The sequence below is a fragment of the Rhinopithecus roxellana genome, chromosome 16 (genome assembly GCF_007565055.1).
Source record: "Rhinopithecus roxellana isolate Shanxi Qingling chromosome 16, ASM756505v1, whole genome shotgun sequence".
Taxonomy (NCBI): domain Eukaryota; kingdom Metazoa; phylum Chordata; class Mammalia; order Primates; family Cercopithecidae; genus Rhinopithecus; species Rhinopithecus roxellana.
The window spans coordinates 103,697,465-103,714,407 of NC_044564.1; the positions used below are offsets into that span (position 1 = coordinate 103,697,465).

Genomic DNA, 16,943 nt, shown 5'->3' on the forward strand with positions numbered 1-16,943 from the left:
TTACTACACAGAGTGACTAAAAGGATTAAAAAGCAGATACGAAAAATTCGTGCTCTACAAAAATATCAGGTCTGATAGTTACCTCTTGCTGGTACTGCCTCCATGTGGACATATTCCCACCCCAATCTACTTTTCCTAACATGATACTCTCAGAAACTCCATTTCTTTTTTTTTTTTTTTTTTTTGGAGACAAAGTCTCCTCGCTCTGTTGCCCAGGCTGGAATGCAGTGGCATGATCTTGGCTCACTGCAACCTCCACCTTGTGGGTTCAAGTGATTCTTCTACCTCAGCCTCCCAAATAGCCAGAATTACAAGTGCACACAACCATGTCCAGCTAATTTTTTTATTTTTTGTAGAGCCAGGGTTTCGCCATGTTGCCCAGAGAGGTCTCAAACTCCTGAGCTCGGGCAATCCAGCCACCTTGGCCTCCCAAAGTACTAGGATTACAGGCATGAGCCATGGCACCCGGCCCGAAATTCCATTTCTTAGAACTGATCCTTGTATGTGTTAAAGTGCAGACATGCATACAGCTATATACCTTAAACATCTGTTACAAAATTTAAACATTTTAGTATACATACTTTTTTTTTTTCATTTAAAAATATCCTGCGCAAGATAGATTAAAGAGTTGAAAGTAAAACCCAAAACTATAAAAACCCTGGAAGACAACCTAGGCAATACCATTTAGGACATAGGCACAGGCAAAAATAGGCACAGGCCAAAAGAAATTGCAACAAAAGCAAACTGACAGATAGGATCTAATTAAAATAAAGAGCTTCTGCATAGCAAAAGAAACTATGAATAGAGTGAACAGATAACCTACGGAATGGGAGAACATTTTTGCAAACTATGGTTTGCAAACCATAGATATTAGGTCTAATATCCAGCATCTATCAGGAACTTAAACAAATTTACAAGAAAAAAACCAAACAACCCCATTAAAAAGTGGGCAAAGGACATGAACAGACACTTTTCAAAAGACATACATGTGGCTAACAATCATATGAAAAAAGTTCAACATCACTGATCATTAGAAAATGCAATAAAAAACAATAAGATACTATCTAATACCAGTCAGAATGGCTACTGTAACAAGTTAAAAAAATAATAATAAAATAAAATAAAAAATCCCAGATATTGGTGAGGTTGTGGAGAAAAAGGAACACTTATACATGGTTGGTGGGAGTGTAAATTAGTTCAACCATTGTGGAAGACAGTGTGATTATTCCTCAATGACCTAAAGACAGAAATACCATTTGAACCAACAATTCCATTATCAGGTATATACTGAAAGGAATATAAATCATGCATTCTATTATAAAGACACATACATATGTGTTCCCTGCAGCACTATTCACAATAGCAAAGGCATGGAATCAATCTAAATGCTCATCAATGATAGACTAGATAAAGAAAATGTAGTATATATACACCATGGAATACTATGTAGCCATAAACAAGATCATGTTCTTTGCAGGGACATGGATGGAGCTGAAGGCCATTATCTTTAGCAAACTAACACAGGAACAGAAAACCAAATACTTCGTGTTCTCACTTATAAGTGGGAGCTAAATGATGAGAACACATGGACACATAGAGGGGAACAACACACAGTAGGTCCTTTTAGAGGGTGGGAGGAGAGAGAGGATCAGGAAAAATAACTAATAGGTACTAGGCTTAATACTTGGGTGGTGAAATAATCTGTACAACTAACCCCCCCAACACAAATTTACCTATGTAACAAACTTGCACCTGTACCCCTGAACTTAAAAGTTGAAAATAAAATAAATAAGTAAACCAATAAAAATAACTCCCGAGTACAAATCTCAGGATTACTATACCTCTAAAAAAAAGACAAAATTAATATCCTAATTTAAATATCATGTTTGATTTTTCCTATTCAGCCAATGAATGGGGACACAAAGCCCAAGAAGAATCCTGGAATCCAAAAGCACAAATCTTATATCAAAGAATAAGATGATAGAAGGTACCAACTTTTATTGTAGATGAGGAAAGCAAGGCTCAGAAAATCACCCAAAATCTTAGAGCAAATTAGTAGAAGTAAAACAAGAATGTTGCTATCTAGATATTCCTAGGCCAGGTGTACAGGTATTTCCAACTTTCCTTTTGGTTTTTCACTGATATTCAACAGACTGGAGCTCATTAATTATCTTGTGATGGTTTTTGCTAAAACAAAATCAAATTCAGGAAAATGTATACTATTCTAGTTTTTGAACTTCATGGTAGATTGAGAAAACAATTAAAAGTAAATAAAGTCTGCCTCTCTTCCTGAACTATTCGATACTAAAACCATTAGATGGGGCAGAGCAAGAAAGGTTTTTGTGCAAAGGGATTGCCTGATATGGGGTGTCAGAGCCTGGGCAGGTAATGAGAGCACCCACATGAAGAGGGTAGGAGAGTGTCCAGGGTGGGGAGTCAGGGCCCAAGCAGGGTGAGGAGAGCCTCTCTGCAGAAAAGCAGCCAGGTATGGGAAGTCAGAGCCTGAACAGGGTAAGAAGAGTGCCTCTACCTGGGTGCAGTCCAGCAGGGTATAGCAGTGCCCAGGTAGGGTGAGAAGAACAACCACGTGGTGGGGGCAGGAAGGGGAGGACACGTGTTGGAAGACTGGTTACATACATGGCGACTGAACAACTAAGTAAACATTAGGGACAATGGGAGCCAGGTTTCTCACAATTTGAGAAGGGAGTTGCAAATACGGAAATGAACTCTGTTGTTTAATTGGAACTTTGGACTGGAGATATCATTGTGAATTCAGAGGTTTCAATACATAGACACAGAAATAAATACACACAGACATACACACCCTACCCCTGTCCACTGAGAGAAACTTTCTGCAGCAAAACCCAAATAGCAATGGGTACACCTGGCATCCAGGTCTTGGCTTCTAAAAGGAAATAGGACTTAAAGAAATGGCTGATCCCAGGGTGGAGGCAGGAAAATTATAAGATGAACCCAGAATATCTTATAGTGCCAAAAAGTAATAAAGTGTTCAAAAAATAATGGAGACAAGTAAAAAGACACAGCATTGTGAAGGAGTTTCTACTGGCCAAATATGGAACAATCTGAAGATCAAAATACATAATGAAAATAATGGACTATAACCCATAGGGTAAAATAGGAAACCATGAATTTATATTGATATGAACAAATAAATTGAAAATGTAATGAGGAAAACAATATTTACATAGTTTTAAAGTAACTTCTTGCCAGACGCTTATTATTATAAAGGAAAAAACCAGAAACTTCATAGTGGTAAAGATATGAAGTTTCAGATAGCACTTTAATCAGGTGAACAATGTGAATATCAACAGTAATGGGACAAATCAAAATTATGCAGTGCCCAGTGAGATGTAATGAGAGCACAGCACCACTTCTATACCTTCTAAAGAAGTATAACCTAAATCTAACATGAGGAACCCCCAGACAAACCCCAAATGAGGCACACTGCACAAAACATCTGGCTTGTAACCTTCAGAAGTATTAGTCATGAAAGTAATAAAAGAACTGAGAAACTGTCCCAGACTGAAGAAGATTAAGGATACAGGAAAATTAAGACAACGTGTGATTTTGAATCGAATCCTTTTATTACAAAGGTTACTACTGGGACAACTGACAAAACTTGAATAGGGATTAAATGCTAAAAATGTACATGTTAATTTCCTAGCTTTCATATCAGGACATGTAGAGAATGTTCCTCTGTTTTAAAAAATACTAAATTTTTTGAAGTTGTGGGACATCTGGTCAACATCTTACTCCCAAGTGGTTCAGGAAAAAAAAAAAAAGCTATTGGTACTGTACTTGCAGCTTTTATGTATTTAAAAGTGCTTTTTAAAAATTATTTTAAAAAAAGACAGGAGGCTGCTTTATGAGATCTATTAGATTAATTCATTGCTTGTTTTACACCAAAGCATTACATTTAAGACTGTTTGGCGCCATCAAGTGTTCAAATACATCTATGTTCACTTTAATTTGAAAACTGACCCTACTGGAGCTTTTCTTTGTGCCAGGTACAGTAGATACTGGGCCAACACAAGTAAATAAAAGAACACTCCTGTTATCAAGCAGTTCATAAAATTTGGTAAGAGGACGAGAAAGATATTCATAATTCACTGTGATAATTGCTATAATAGACATGACAACCACAGCAAACTCCCTTAGGACAGGAAGAGCGGTCAAGTTTAAGCACAAAACTCCATCTCGTCTACTTCCTGTTACTACGTGGTAGGCATATGTCAGGCAGCACTTTTCTACTAGAGTAGGCCCACCCATGCATGTGGCTTTTCAGCTTTTTATTCATGAGGCTGGCTGCATAAATTTCACAGCTCCACAATGACTTAAGGAAACAAGGTTAGGAAGGCCCTCTTGGGTTTAGGTGCCACTCGGCTTTAGGTGCCAGTACACTGGATTAGAGAAACCTCAGATTTGTGGGTCTTGGGCACTTGACAGTAACATACTTCATTTTTATATCCCTCATGGATACAGCTTTCTTGGCAGGGAACCCCAGAAAATAAAGGGCAAGTGAAAAAATTCGGGTACCAAAACGCCACTGTAAATTTGCCTGTTTTCACTGTATCTCTGTGTTTCATGTCATCTCTTAGAGCTGAACTTTCATGCCTCTCAAAATCATTTTTATATCCCCAGGGCCAGAAGCCAGGGGAACATAATAAATGTGTATTGAATTGAAAGCTGCAGCAAGAGAATAAAGTTTTAAAAGCGCTTGGTCTTTGTGTAGCACTTATCTTCAAAAACCTTCATAAATGCAAAAAAAAATCATATTCAATGCCAACTCTGAAACAAACTATTTTCATGAAGTCTTTTCTAAATCTACATAGTCCATCTTCTATAGTGGCTTTATCATACTTGGACTGAAAATACACCACTTTTTACAAAGTTAATGGGCTATCTTAACTCAAGGCAGAAGCCAGTGCTAAAACTATTAAAGTTATTCAAATAATAAATAAATATCAACCTATTGACTTAGAAAATAGTTTCTTAAGGTTAATTTTTAATCTACTTTTTAAAAAACTGAAAGAAAACAATCTAGAAGAAAAGAGACATATCAAAAAAGGATGTTTACTTTTCTATTTTCCATAAGCCCCTTCATCTTCCCACCTTCAAATATTAAAAAATAATCCCAACATTTTCTTTAATTTAAAAGTACACATTTGGTTGTCTCTAACCTGAAAGAATGCTCGAGCTTCTTTATATCTACACTCAATAAACCTAGAGTGTGGTACTTCTTCTACAAAGTGCATTGGATCCTTTGGAATGAGAACTTCCAGTCCATCAAGAGTAACTTGCTGTAACTCTGGCCTGAAAACAAAAGTTAAGATTTATTAATGAGGGGCCGGGGAAAAGGGGAGGAAGACCATTGACAAATACCTAATGCATGTAGAGCTTAAAACCTAGATAACAGGTTGACAGGTGCAGCAAACTACCATGGCACATGTATACCTATGTAACAAACCTGCATGTTCAGTACATGTATCCCACTACTTAAAGTAAAATTTAAAAAAATAATAATAATAAATAATTTTAAAAGATTTATTAAAAGGATTTAACCCAGAATACTGGCAGCCTCTTACAAATATTAAACATTAGCAAAATAACTAAACATCAAGCATAGTTTCATCAATTACATCAGATATCAATTAGCAATTTTAATATGACCTTGAAAAATACGACATCAAACAGTTGAGTTTTAATTATTTTGGTTAATGTGTTTATATATTATTTGTACTTGTTCATATACACTTTGGCATTTTAAGGAGAAACAAAAATTTTGTGACATAATTTTTAATTATCAGTTTACTTTTAGAGAAGTAAATGTTTTTAACACTTAAGTCACACAAGTTAATTACAATGGCCTGAGAATCTCATTAATGGGTAAAATTCTAATCTGCAAATCTATCTTATGTATTTTGGATCCCATACTCCAAAAATATTATTTGAGAGTTTTCCATTCCTATTCATATAAAATTGTACAATCTAGAGATAGCTTTTATCTATTGTTACACATTTATATTTAATAAGTAACTGACAATTTTGAACTTTACTGAGTTATTAAACTTTGAAATAAATTCGTAAAGCTTTAAAAAACTAAAAGATAATGTCTCCCTAAAGAAGGTTATTCGAAATACAGAATAAGAAAAAAACATGCAAAAAAGTGGTAAGAGAACAGTTAGTACTAAAATTTTTGATTAAAATAAGAGAAGTCAATAATAAAAACAAAGTATTTTTCTCCATCTCTACTCATTTTTTTTTTTTTTTTTTGGTCATTTCATTTTGAAAATATGGCTTGGTTCAGAAAAGTTTTGACTTTCAATACACAAAAAATATAGAAGACTTCAGTTTTGAATACCTTTTTCAGTCATTCTCAAATATGTGACTTTAAGTACTAACAAGAAGGCAATCTCACATGATTCCAGATAGAAAGAGAGAGAGAAAACATATATGTAATATATATTTTTTAAAGAAGGCAAGAATAAACATACTCTTACACTTCTCAAGTGTAACAGATAAGAATTATCTCACTGGAAGTTGCTAAGAAGGAGTTTTTAATGTGAAAATCCTTACAAATATTTACTGCTACCTTTACATCAGATTCTGCTATTCAAAGTAGACTGTAACATCATTATTGCTGATTTCAAAAGGAGAATAAAAGGGACAATTCTAGGTTAGAAACTTCATACTCCAAGTATAACTTCAAGAATGTTTTTAGTCCTGTAATTGTTAACATTACAAACTAAACCTAATCAAATTTTACATGAGTTCCTTCAAATAACTGTTTCTCACAAGAAACATTTTTATTATTGTGATAGCCAAAGATAAATTATTGCACATGGTTTTAAAAAATATACAGGAAAGTGCATAACATAAAGGCACAAAATAATGAATTTTAAGGTAAACACCAAAGTCTCCACCACAGAAATAAAATTCTTCCAGCTTCCCTGTAGTTCTCTGTGTCCTCTATCTAGTCTTTTTTGGTACCTCTTGCTTAGCCTTCTTAATACTTTTACTGTAAGGGTATACATCTACGAACATAATTTAGCAGGTGTTTGAACTTTTTATAAAATAATAGAATTTCGATTCTTTTGTGCCTTGTGTCATTCAGCATTGCAGGATTCATCCACGATGTGCATAGACCTCTAGTTTATTTTTCCTTGCTGTGTAACACTTCATTATATGAATATATATATCAAAAATTATTTATCCCTTTATAGTTGTTGTTTTTTGTTTCTTTTTTTTTTTTTTGAGACAGAATGTTGCTCTGTTGCCCAGGCTAGAGTGCGCTATCACAATCTTGGCTCACTGCAATCTCCACCTCCAGGGCTCAAGCAATTTTCCTGCCTCCGCCTCCCCAGTAGCTGGGATTACAGGCACCCGCCATAATGCACGGATAATTTTTGTATTTTTTTGTAGAGATGAGGTTTCACCACGCTGGCCAGGCTGGTCTGGAACTCCTGACCTCAGGTAATCCGCCCGCCTCGGCCTCCCAAAGTGCTGGGATTATGTGCATGAGTCACAGGGCCCAGCCAATCCTTTTATTGTTGAAGGACATTTGGGTTGCTTCAAATTTGGAGGCATTAAAAACAATGTTACTATAAACACTTATATAAATTATATATTAGATTTCAATACTCAAATGTAAAAACACTGCAAGAATTATGACTGAACAACACTCATTTCACATTTCACCTTTTGACTCTGAACTTACCTGTCAAAAGCTCCTGGATAACGACCAAACTGTAACTTTCGGAAGGGAACAAATTTCCTGTCAATGTGTTCTTTAAGTCTCAAGTGGCCGTGCCAGAGGTAGTTGCCACTCCTCTCATGGAAGACTACCAAGTGGATCGCATGAGTGGCCAATTTGCAGATATAGTGCAGGGGGATTTCAGTTCCAGAAAGTGAGTCTATCCCGTCTAGCCGGGGATCTTTACTCTCAATCTTTAGGCACTGAAATCCCATATTCTCAGCTATCCGAAACCAGCCTTCCTAGAACCAAAGAAGCATCAAACATCAAGAAACAACATTTAAACATGGAATATTTAAAGCCAAATACCAGTAGCAAAACAAAAGTGCTTCTTACATTGAACTTGAGCCATATTTTTGTGATAATCTGCTCTGTAAGAATATTTTTAAATGAAGGTGATGGGCAGAAGGTAGTGGTAGGAGAATAAAGGAAAGTAGCAAAAATACAAAGTATGTAGCAGGAAAGATATAGCCAAAGACTCTCTTTATGGGTTGGGCTCTGTGCCTCGCCCCTGTAATCCCAGTGCTTTGGGAGGCTGAGGCAGGCGGAACACTTGAGCTCAGGAGTTTGAGACCAGCCTGGGCAACATGGTGAAACTCTGTCTCTACAAAAAATACCAAAAAAAAAATTAGCTGGGGTGTGGTGGCATGCACCTATAGTCCCAGCTACTTGGGGGTCTGAGCCAGGAGGATCGCTTGAACCTGAGAGGTCAAGGCTGCAGTGAGCCAAGATCGTGCAACTGCACTCAAGCCCGGGTGACAGAGTGAGACCCTGTCTCAAAAAAAAAAAAAGAAAAAAGAAAAAAAAAAACCACTCTCTTTATGAAAATTAATACAAATCCCTTCCTTGGAATAAGAATGCTCATATTAGTGTTTTCTGGTTAGTTTCTATAAAGTAAATGTTGATTTAAAGACAGCACTTAAAATTAAACTTGTAATTCTTAACTTTTAATAATCTTTATCTTCAAAAGTACTTCAAAAAAGTAGTTCTTTCATCTCATAGTTTACATCCCAGCATCTTAAAATACTACCATACTAGAACATCATCATAATGCAAATCATTAGAAAGTAAACAAACATACTGTAAGACAAGGTTCATTTTTGTATTTTTTTGTAGAGATGAGGTTTCACCACGCTGGCCAGGCTGGTCTGGAACTCCTGACCTCAGGTAATCCGCCCGCCTCGGCCTCCCAAAGTGCTGGGATTATGTGCATGAGTCACAGGGCCCAGCCAATCCTTTTATTGTTATTCAGAGCCCAACCCATAAAGAGAGTCTTTGGCTATATCTTTCCTGCTACATACTTTGTATTTTTGCTACATCATTTGTTTCATTATCAACTGTAATATTCCCTTTTTCCCTTTTCTTTCTTGGTACACCTAAGAAGTAGAAAGCACTGACTGAGGGTGAGGGTAGCCAATTCAGAGAAAGACACTACTGAATAGAATAAAAGAAAGGCATTATCAGCTGATAAATTCAGGAAATATTTAAAAGGCCGGCCAGAACTTGAGAGGAATGTGACCTTGGGTTATAGGAGGAAAGACTGACAGACAAAATAAGCAGAATTATGATATGGTTTGCTTTCTTATAACTATCAACAAGATAAGTAAAGAACAAAATAGTTGATCTCATCAATTGGTGTAAAGGCCTAGGTCAAGGTCGTATTGCAAAAGTCCACTCCCAGTTGCCCTGGCAGAGGTCTGCTCACTTTATGGTAATGGCATTAACACAGAAAACTCACATGCAAATGGAGCCTTTCATTATTAGAGCTAACAATCTGATTAGTTCCACATTGGGGGAAGTTTTAGGGGGGACTATCCAAGGGCTCTTGAATCTCTTGAATAGCAGGATGTCACATGTACAAAAGGATAAACTTTTGGGAGGCTGAGGCGGGTGGATCATTTGAGGTCAGGAGTTCAAGACCAGCCTGGCCAATATGGTGAAACCCTGTCTCTACTAAAAAAAAAAAAAAAAGAATTAGCTGGGCGTGGTGGCACGCACCTGTAATCCTAGCTACTCGGGAGGCTGAGGCAGGAGAATCCCTTGAGCCTGGGAGACAGAGGTTGCAGTGAGCAGATTGCACCACTGCACTCCAGCCTGGGTGACACAGCAAGATTCCGTCTCAAACAAACAAACAAAGAATAAACTTGAACTCATGTGCTGATTCTGGGTACGGCTGAGCTTTTGCTTCTTCCTCTGACTAAGGTAGTATCAGTTTTGCCAATGGTGGCATATTCCCCTTCTTCTAAACTAGTGGTTCTCAAGGCAAGTGGGACTGCACCCAACAGACATTTTAGATATTTGTGGGGATATTTTTGGTTTATCATGATAATAAACTGGCATTTAGAGTCCTAGGCCAAGAACACTAGACATCCTACAATCCAAAACATGAAAATCTATCCTGTGTCCTATGTAATTTCAAATGTCCTGTCAGATAATCACGTAGTGAAAAATTTGTGTATAATTGTCTGAGCCTTTATTTCTCGGGAATACAATAGTCACGTCAATGGAGAAACAATTTTACTTTTTTGTTGTTGGAAACTTGCGTGCTAATTTGGAAAATCATATTGCCAACAATAATATCACTCATAATATGAGTTTATATTTGTAGCTACCACATTCTGTGGTCCTACTTCTAAATACAAGCATCGGATTTACTTTATTATGTCTTCCAGTGTAGTCATTCTGGAACATCTGCACACTGAAATATATATCATTTCCTTTTATTTCTAGGTTATATTATAGTTAATGCATTAAATTGATTTGGGGAATTACGTATACAGGAGGGTTATAATTTCTATGAACTTCATTTGGGGAAAATAAAGGGACATTATAAAATATTCTCTGTAAAAATAAGCCTTGTAGGCTTTTTCTATGAGATACCAAACAGTTCAACAGAAATGACCTAAAAATACTGATATTGAGAAGTCTTTCCCCAGCAAAAAAGCAGAATCCTTCCTTTCATCTTCCTGTTGTGAACATGGATGTGATATCTGGAGCTATGACGGCTATCCTGTGATAATGAGGTAAATGAATAAAGAATTTCAGAGACACAAGTCCTGACATCAGTGGCTAGCTAAACTAATATCAATAGCCACTAACCTTTTAACTTCTCATTATATAAGAAAAAGAAATCCCCTATTTGCCTTAGTGATTAGTTGTATTGTTATTTATAGCTGAAAATATTCCTGATACAATTTATAAAGTGTTTTAGGAAATTTTTTAATGTTTTACATTTTAAACCAGCCTAAACCCATACTATTTTGTAAAAAGAGAGACATTCCATTATCTGAAAGCAAATCACTTACCTCATTCTTCCATAGGTGATACTGCAGTGCAAATGCAGTAAAGTCTCTTGGAACACAGAAAAACGTGCATTGTGAAATGGAGCCTTGAGAAGTATTTTTGACTTGTTCAAAGTTCTTATTAATCAATTCCAATACCAAAGGATCAATAAGAAACACTGGCACATTTTGGTTGGATGTTAGCATAATAAATTTTTTAACCGCACGCTGTTTGAGAGAAAAAGAATTCTCGTATTTCCAGTAAGCCAACACAACGGCCTATTTTATAACATTTTAATGCATTAATTGTATAGGAATGCAGGGTATTTACCCAATAGATACCATGCTTATCATCGTGCTAAAAAATACAAATGATTAAATAGCACATATGGTCTCTGCTCTCAATAAGCGGTCTTCTAAGAAAGATGAACATTTTCAATATAAGGTGAAATATGCTATAATAAAAACATATACAACATATTATAAAAGCACAGACCAGTAAGCTACAAATTTGCCGTACATCAAAAGGATAAGAAATTTCACAGAGGAAGTGGTATCTGACATGAAAATGTGGGGCTTACAAAATTATTCTCTTAATGTTAGCTAAATCTTTTCAAGCAAAATTGAGAGAACTATCCGTCAGCTTTTAAAAATCAGTCTTGTTAACCTTTCAAAAACAAAAATCAGTTGTTTGTACCATTTTTCTTCATGTCTGTAATGCTGCTTAATAATCTTTCAAAAGACTCAGACCAAAATACACTGCCTGTTTGATGATTGCCATGTATAATGTGCTTTTCTAATACTGCAATATTTCAAAATACAACTCTGCTGGGTAGTAACTAGTGTCCCCTACTGAAAAAAACAAAAATTCAACAGTAGAATGAAAACAAACTAAATCACACTTAGGAGTAAGTAATACCTAAGAGCAGCAAGGATAAACAGAGTATCTGGCATACGCTATTGCTTAAAAGCCTACTTCAATGAAAGCAAGACTTAAAGGAATGTTTGCCTATCAGAAAGGTGCTTCATGAAATTAAGAATAAATTCTTATTCAGAAAATTTGAAGGAACTCATAAAAATATACACAAGATAAATAAATAGACAAAATATCAATTTTAAGGATAAAGGATGAGATAAAGCTAAGAATCAGTGTCATTATTTGTTTTTAGTGTAGAGTATTACGCAAATGCCAAGAATACAATAATCTCTGCCTTATAGGGGTTTATTACCTCAGTGTGAGAAACAGCTAAGTAAAAAGTTAGGATAAACAATGTTACACCAAAAAATTCAAGTTAGATGACAGAAATTTCTTTAAAAATACAATTTAACAAAACTATCACAAGATGAAACAAAATCTGAATTGCCCTATACCTATTAAGGAAACTAAATTTGTTAGGGGAAAAAAAAAAACAGCCCTCACAACAGCAAGGAAAAACTTCAGACTTAACACAGTTCACTGGTGAATTCTATCATTTTTAAGGAAGAATACCAATCCTACAAAAACTTTCTCAGAAAATGGAGCAGGAGAAAATACTTCCTATCTGATTTTAAGAGGCCAGTGCAATACTTCATAGCAAAACTTCTCTCGCCTGTAATCCCAGCACTTTGGGAGGTCAAGGCAGGTGGATTACCTGAGGTCAGGAGTTCGAGACCAGGCTGGCCAACATGGTGAAACACCGTCTCTACTAAAAATACAAAAATTACCCCGGCATGTTGGCGTGCACCTGTAGTCCCAGCAACTCGGGAGGCTAAGGCAAGAGAACCACTTGAACCTGGGAGGTGGAGGTTGCAGTGAGCCGAGATCACACCACCGCACTCCAGCCTGGGCAACAGAGAGAAACTTCATCTCAAAAAAAAAAAGCAAAACCCAACAAAGACATTACAAAAACAAAGTATAGTCCACCATCCCTCATGAACATAGATGCAAAAATACGTAATAAAATATTAGAAAATCAATTCTAGTAACTAAAAAAAGATGAAAAAGGAAAGTAAATATCATGACCAAATAGTATTTATCCTAGGAATGAAAGGTTACTTTAGCATATGAAAATCAATCAATAAAATTTGACAAATCAACAGAAAAAAGGGAAAAACTATGATAATTTCAATATAGAAAAAAGCATTTGACAACATTCAATATCTATTCATGACTTAAAACTTCCAGCAAACCAGGAATAAAATACATCCTCAACTTGATGAAAGGCATGAACAAAAAATCTATTACTGAGTCGTGTGGGAGTTCTTAACGTATCTCTGATACCCTTCCTTTGTGAGATAAATGTTTTACAAATATTTTCTACTCTGTGGCATGCTTATTCGTTTTCTTAATGGTGTTTTTTGATGAGGAGAAGTTTAAAATTTTAATAGTCCAATTTAGCTATTTTTTGTGTGTATGTGTCTTTTAGGGTTATTGCTTTCTGTGCTTTATACTAGGGAAAAAAAAAACAAAGAAATGATTTTGGAAGAAAGATGAGATAACAGAACTACTACATAAAAGGTACTTTAATGTTTGTTTAATGGATCTCAGCTTGGTGTTAAATACAAATATGATGAACACACATAGCTTCATTACCATTATTAATAGAAATACAGATTAGGTCAGGGTCAAGGAGAGATTCTATAACTCACCTTCTAAACACATCCTCCAAGTTGTTATCAATACAATCATTAATGCTCCTTGGAAACGTGTTCAATTGATTCTAAATCCAATTAATTCTAAATCACTATTATCATCTGACGTTCAGTAATTCATTTTGTTTATAAGAATGAAAAATATCTTGTTGAAAAGAGATTATACTGAGACCACAATAGCCTATTCATCTGCCTGTGTATTAAAATTTTATTAAAACCTAAAAAGGCTTGGCAGGACTTGTTCTTAGTAAAAGACTAGTTCCTAATTATTACCATTTTCTTTTCTAAGTGCTCCCAAGTCATCTGTTTAATAACTCAATAAACACTGAGCCCTAGAATTTTACCAGGGCTCAATATCATACTACTGATGAGATTTCACCTTTTATTCCTTCTAAAAGTTTAGAAGTATATTAGTACTTCTCCTTTCCTGTGATTTTGCAAATACAGTGATTCATTGACCACATTTACAATTTTTTTTAGTCCCCTCAATGTAAAAGAGTATAAAGAGAACTCACTGAATGTGGTAAGCTGCTCTTCAACTTTTTGCTTGAGTACTATGGAAGTAAAGACTTTGAAAAAAATCTATTATTTTCTCCCACCTCAAGGATCATTTCTTGAATGAAAATGATAGAGTCACGCTACTTTTTTCTATTATTTTAAGCTTTAAATTTTTCACAAATTCCATTTAAAAATGTATCAGTGAACCTGAACCTTCTCTGACTGCTCTATTTACTAAAAGGTTTGGGAATGTTGTCAGAATGTTGTTGGTTAATACTGATAAAGGAAAACCTTTTATCCAACTGAAGCTACTACAACTTTAAATTTTTTTCTGAAATTGCTTTTCAGTGTACAGATGAAGACTCTTAATAAATGGCAAACCTGAAAAATTTATGTTTCTCTAAGTATCATCACATCTTATAATGTTAAAATGTATGATAGATCACCACTATTGCCTTTGGCTGTTAAATACTGAATTCTAAATCTCAGCAAATTGCTTCAACCACAGGATGATAAATCTGGTCCAAGTATTACACGTATGTGTTTTCTAAGGGTGGGATGGATGTAGAGAAGGGTTACAGAGAAGCATACAAAATACCTCTTTTTAATTTAATCTAAATTCTTTATAACTGTGACTGGGTAGTATAAATTCCAAGTATATCATGCTTACCTTTATCCTCAGAATACCCTAAATTCACAGAGCAAAACAATTGCTATTTTTTAATAAATTGAAAGTTTACATTGATACTTATAGACTAGAGAGCTGGGAAGCCTGATAACAGGATATCCCCAACTTTACTTTTAAACAGTAGTTCAAAATCTACTTGGTGTTAGCAATGACCTAAAATGACCACTGCTTGGCGATCTGAAAATCCACTTCTAATTTAAAGAGTGCCACATCTCTGGTTATAGAGAAGCCAAAGATTGAAGTGTATCAAGAAATATCTGGTCATTCCCATAATGTATACTAACAGAATAAATGTTGTGTTTTATTAGTAACCCACCAATGTCTTTCTTTCTAAATTTAGTTTTAAAATATAGGAAAATATATTTTATCAATGTGTAGGTTCTGAAATTTGTAAAACAAAACAAGGATATATTGTGTATATTACTGGTTTCCTCTCATCTTATAAAGGAACTATGTTGAATAGATTTTTATTCCTGATCATTACTTGTCCCTTATTCAAATATTCATCTGAATATTTGATTCATATATTCATTCATTTAGAGAAACACCATAGCTCAGTGAATGAGGGTTTTAAAGGCAGACAGAATCTGGTCTTACCAAATTATTAGTCAACTAACCTTAATCTCTCTAAGTGAATTGAGAATAACAATATTTACTCACTTCTTAAAGTTTCTATAAGGACTAAATAAGACATTGCATAAAGCACTCGGTAAAGGGCCTGTTCCTTACTTGCCACTACCAACTGGTCATCCACCACACAAGGTAGCTATTATTACTGCCATCATTCAACAAATACTTACGGAGTAAATGAATGAACTAAATGAACATTATAATTGAGAAATTTCTTGTTTATTCTACATACCCACTGTGTGCTATCAAATCCAATTCGGCTTCCTTTGGATTTTGACAAACCAGCTCCATTCTAGGAAGATAACAAAAGAACTTTTTAGTAAATTCAAAGCCCAGCATATAACATTACATTTCGGTTAGGCATGAGATTCAAAATACAATTAGCTTATAATCATTAAAAAGCATTATCCAATATCTATTTTTCACATAGTCATGAGCTAAGAATTCTACATTTTTATGATATAAAAATCCAAGATAGAAAACACTGATAGATTTGTAGTAAGCTAATTAAGTTATTAAATAATAAGGTAGACATGGTCAACATCTCTGAATCAATTAATTTCCATCAATGAATGGCAAACTCTTTGGAATTAGGGTTTGTCTATTAAGGTCTATGGCTATATCTGCAATCTCAACATATCTCCAAATATAAAATCAGTGTTTGTAGACTTTGGCAAAGTGATAAAGCATAATGTTTATTGAGGAGCTCGTGTGTTTGACACTTCCATATATGAATTATATATACTCATTGACCCCTCACAACAATCCTGCAAGGTAAACATTATTATTTGTTTTGCAGATAGCACCAGTATGCACACTTTACCTAACATACACCATAATTTTGAATGTTGAAGTTTTTATAAAAGATATTTCAGGTCTAGAGCATCAGATGAAAGAAAATTATTATGAGTTTCCATCTGATAGCCCCAAAATACTTTAGAGTAACAGGAGAATGTCTGATGTTCTAGAGACAAAAGGAAGAATGTTTCAAGCTTAAAGAAGATCCAAGTAAGTTTCTTATGCCTTGAGTGCATACTTTATCTATAAGCTATAGATGGGAGGATGCTGAAGAACAACTAGAGTAGCCTCACCCTAAAAATGAAATGTGCTCTAAGTTCCTAAACCTCATTTCCCCATTAAACCTCACATTCAAGGGTAGGGACCAAGTCCAATCCATCTTTGTATCACCAGTAGTACCTAGGATAGTGCTTGATGATTTGTATAGCTTAGTAAAGGTTTGGTAATTGGAAGGAGAGAGAAAGGGATGGAGAAATGAATATACTAAGTAATTAAGACACAGCCAGAACTGGTCTCTCCTCACAAGTTCTGCAACTTAACCAGTAACATTTTAATACTAAGGGATGTTTGAGAAAAAAACAACTGTAATCTTCAAACCTGAAAAAAGACTGCAAACATTGTAATACGGCTACTTGTTCACCTT

The 16,943-nt window shown here is 35.1% G+C and overlaps 1 protein-coding gene across 10 annotated transcripts in view; it reads right to left on the reverse strand.

Moving 5' to 3' along the window:
* The window catches only part of FKTN (fukutin), a 94,586-nt gene that overhangs the window by 54,506 nt on the left and 23,137 nt on the right, over positions 1-16,943 (reverse strand). For all 10 annotated transcript variants that reach the window (XR_004054022.1, XR_004054023.1, XM_030920044.1 and 7 more), the window contains 4 exons: positions 15,735-15,794; positions 11,080-11,283; positions 7,739-8,016; positions 5,202-5,334 (listed from right to left, as the gene is read on the reverse strand). Coding sequence is in view for 8 of the 10 variants with exons in the window: in XM_030920044.1 (XP_030775904.1) it covers positions 5,202-5,334; positions 7,739-8,016; positions 11,080-11,283; positions 15,735-15,794 (675 nt within the window). In the remaining 2 variants the exon portion in view is untranslated. The remainder of the gene's footprint in view (positions 1-5,201; positions 5,335-7,738; positions 8,017-11,079; positions 11,284-15,734; positions 15,795-16,943) is intronic.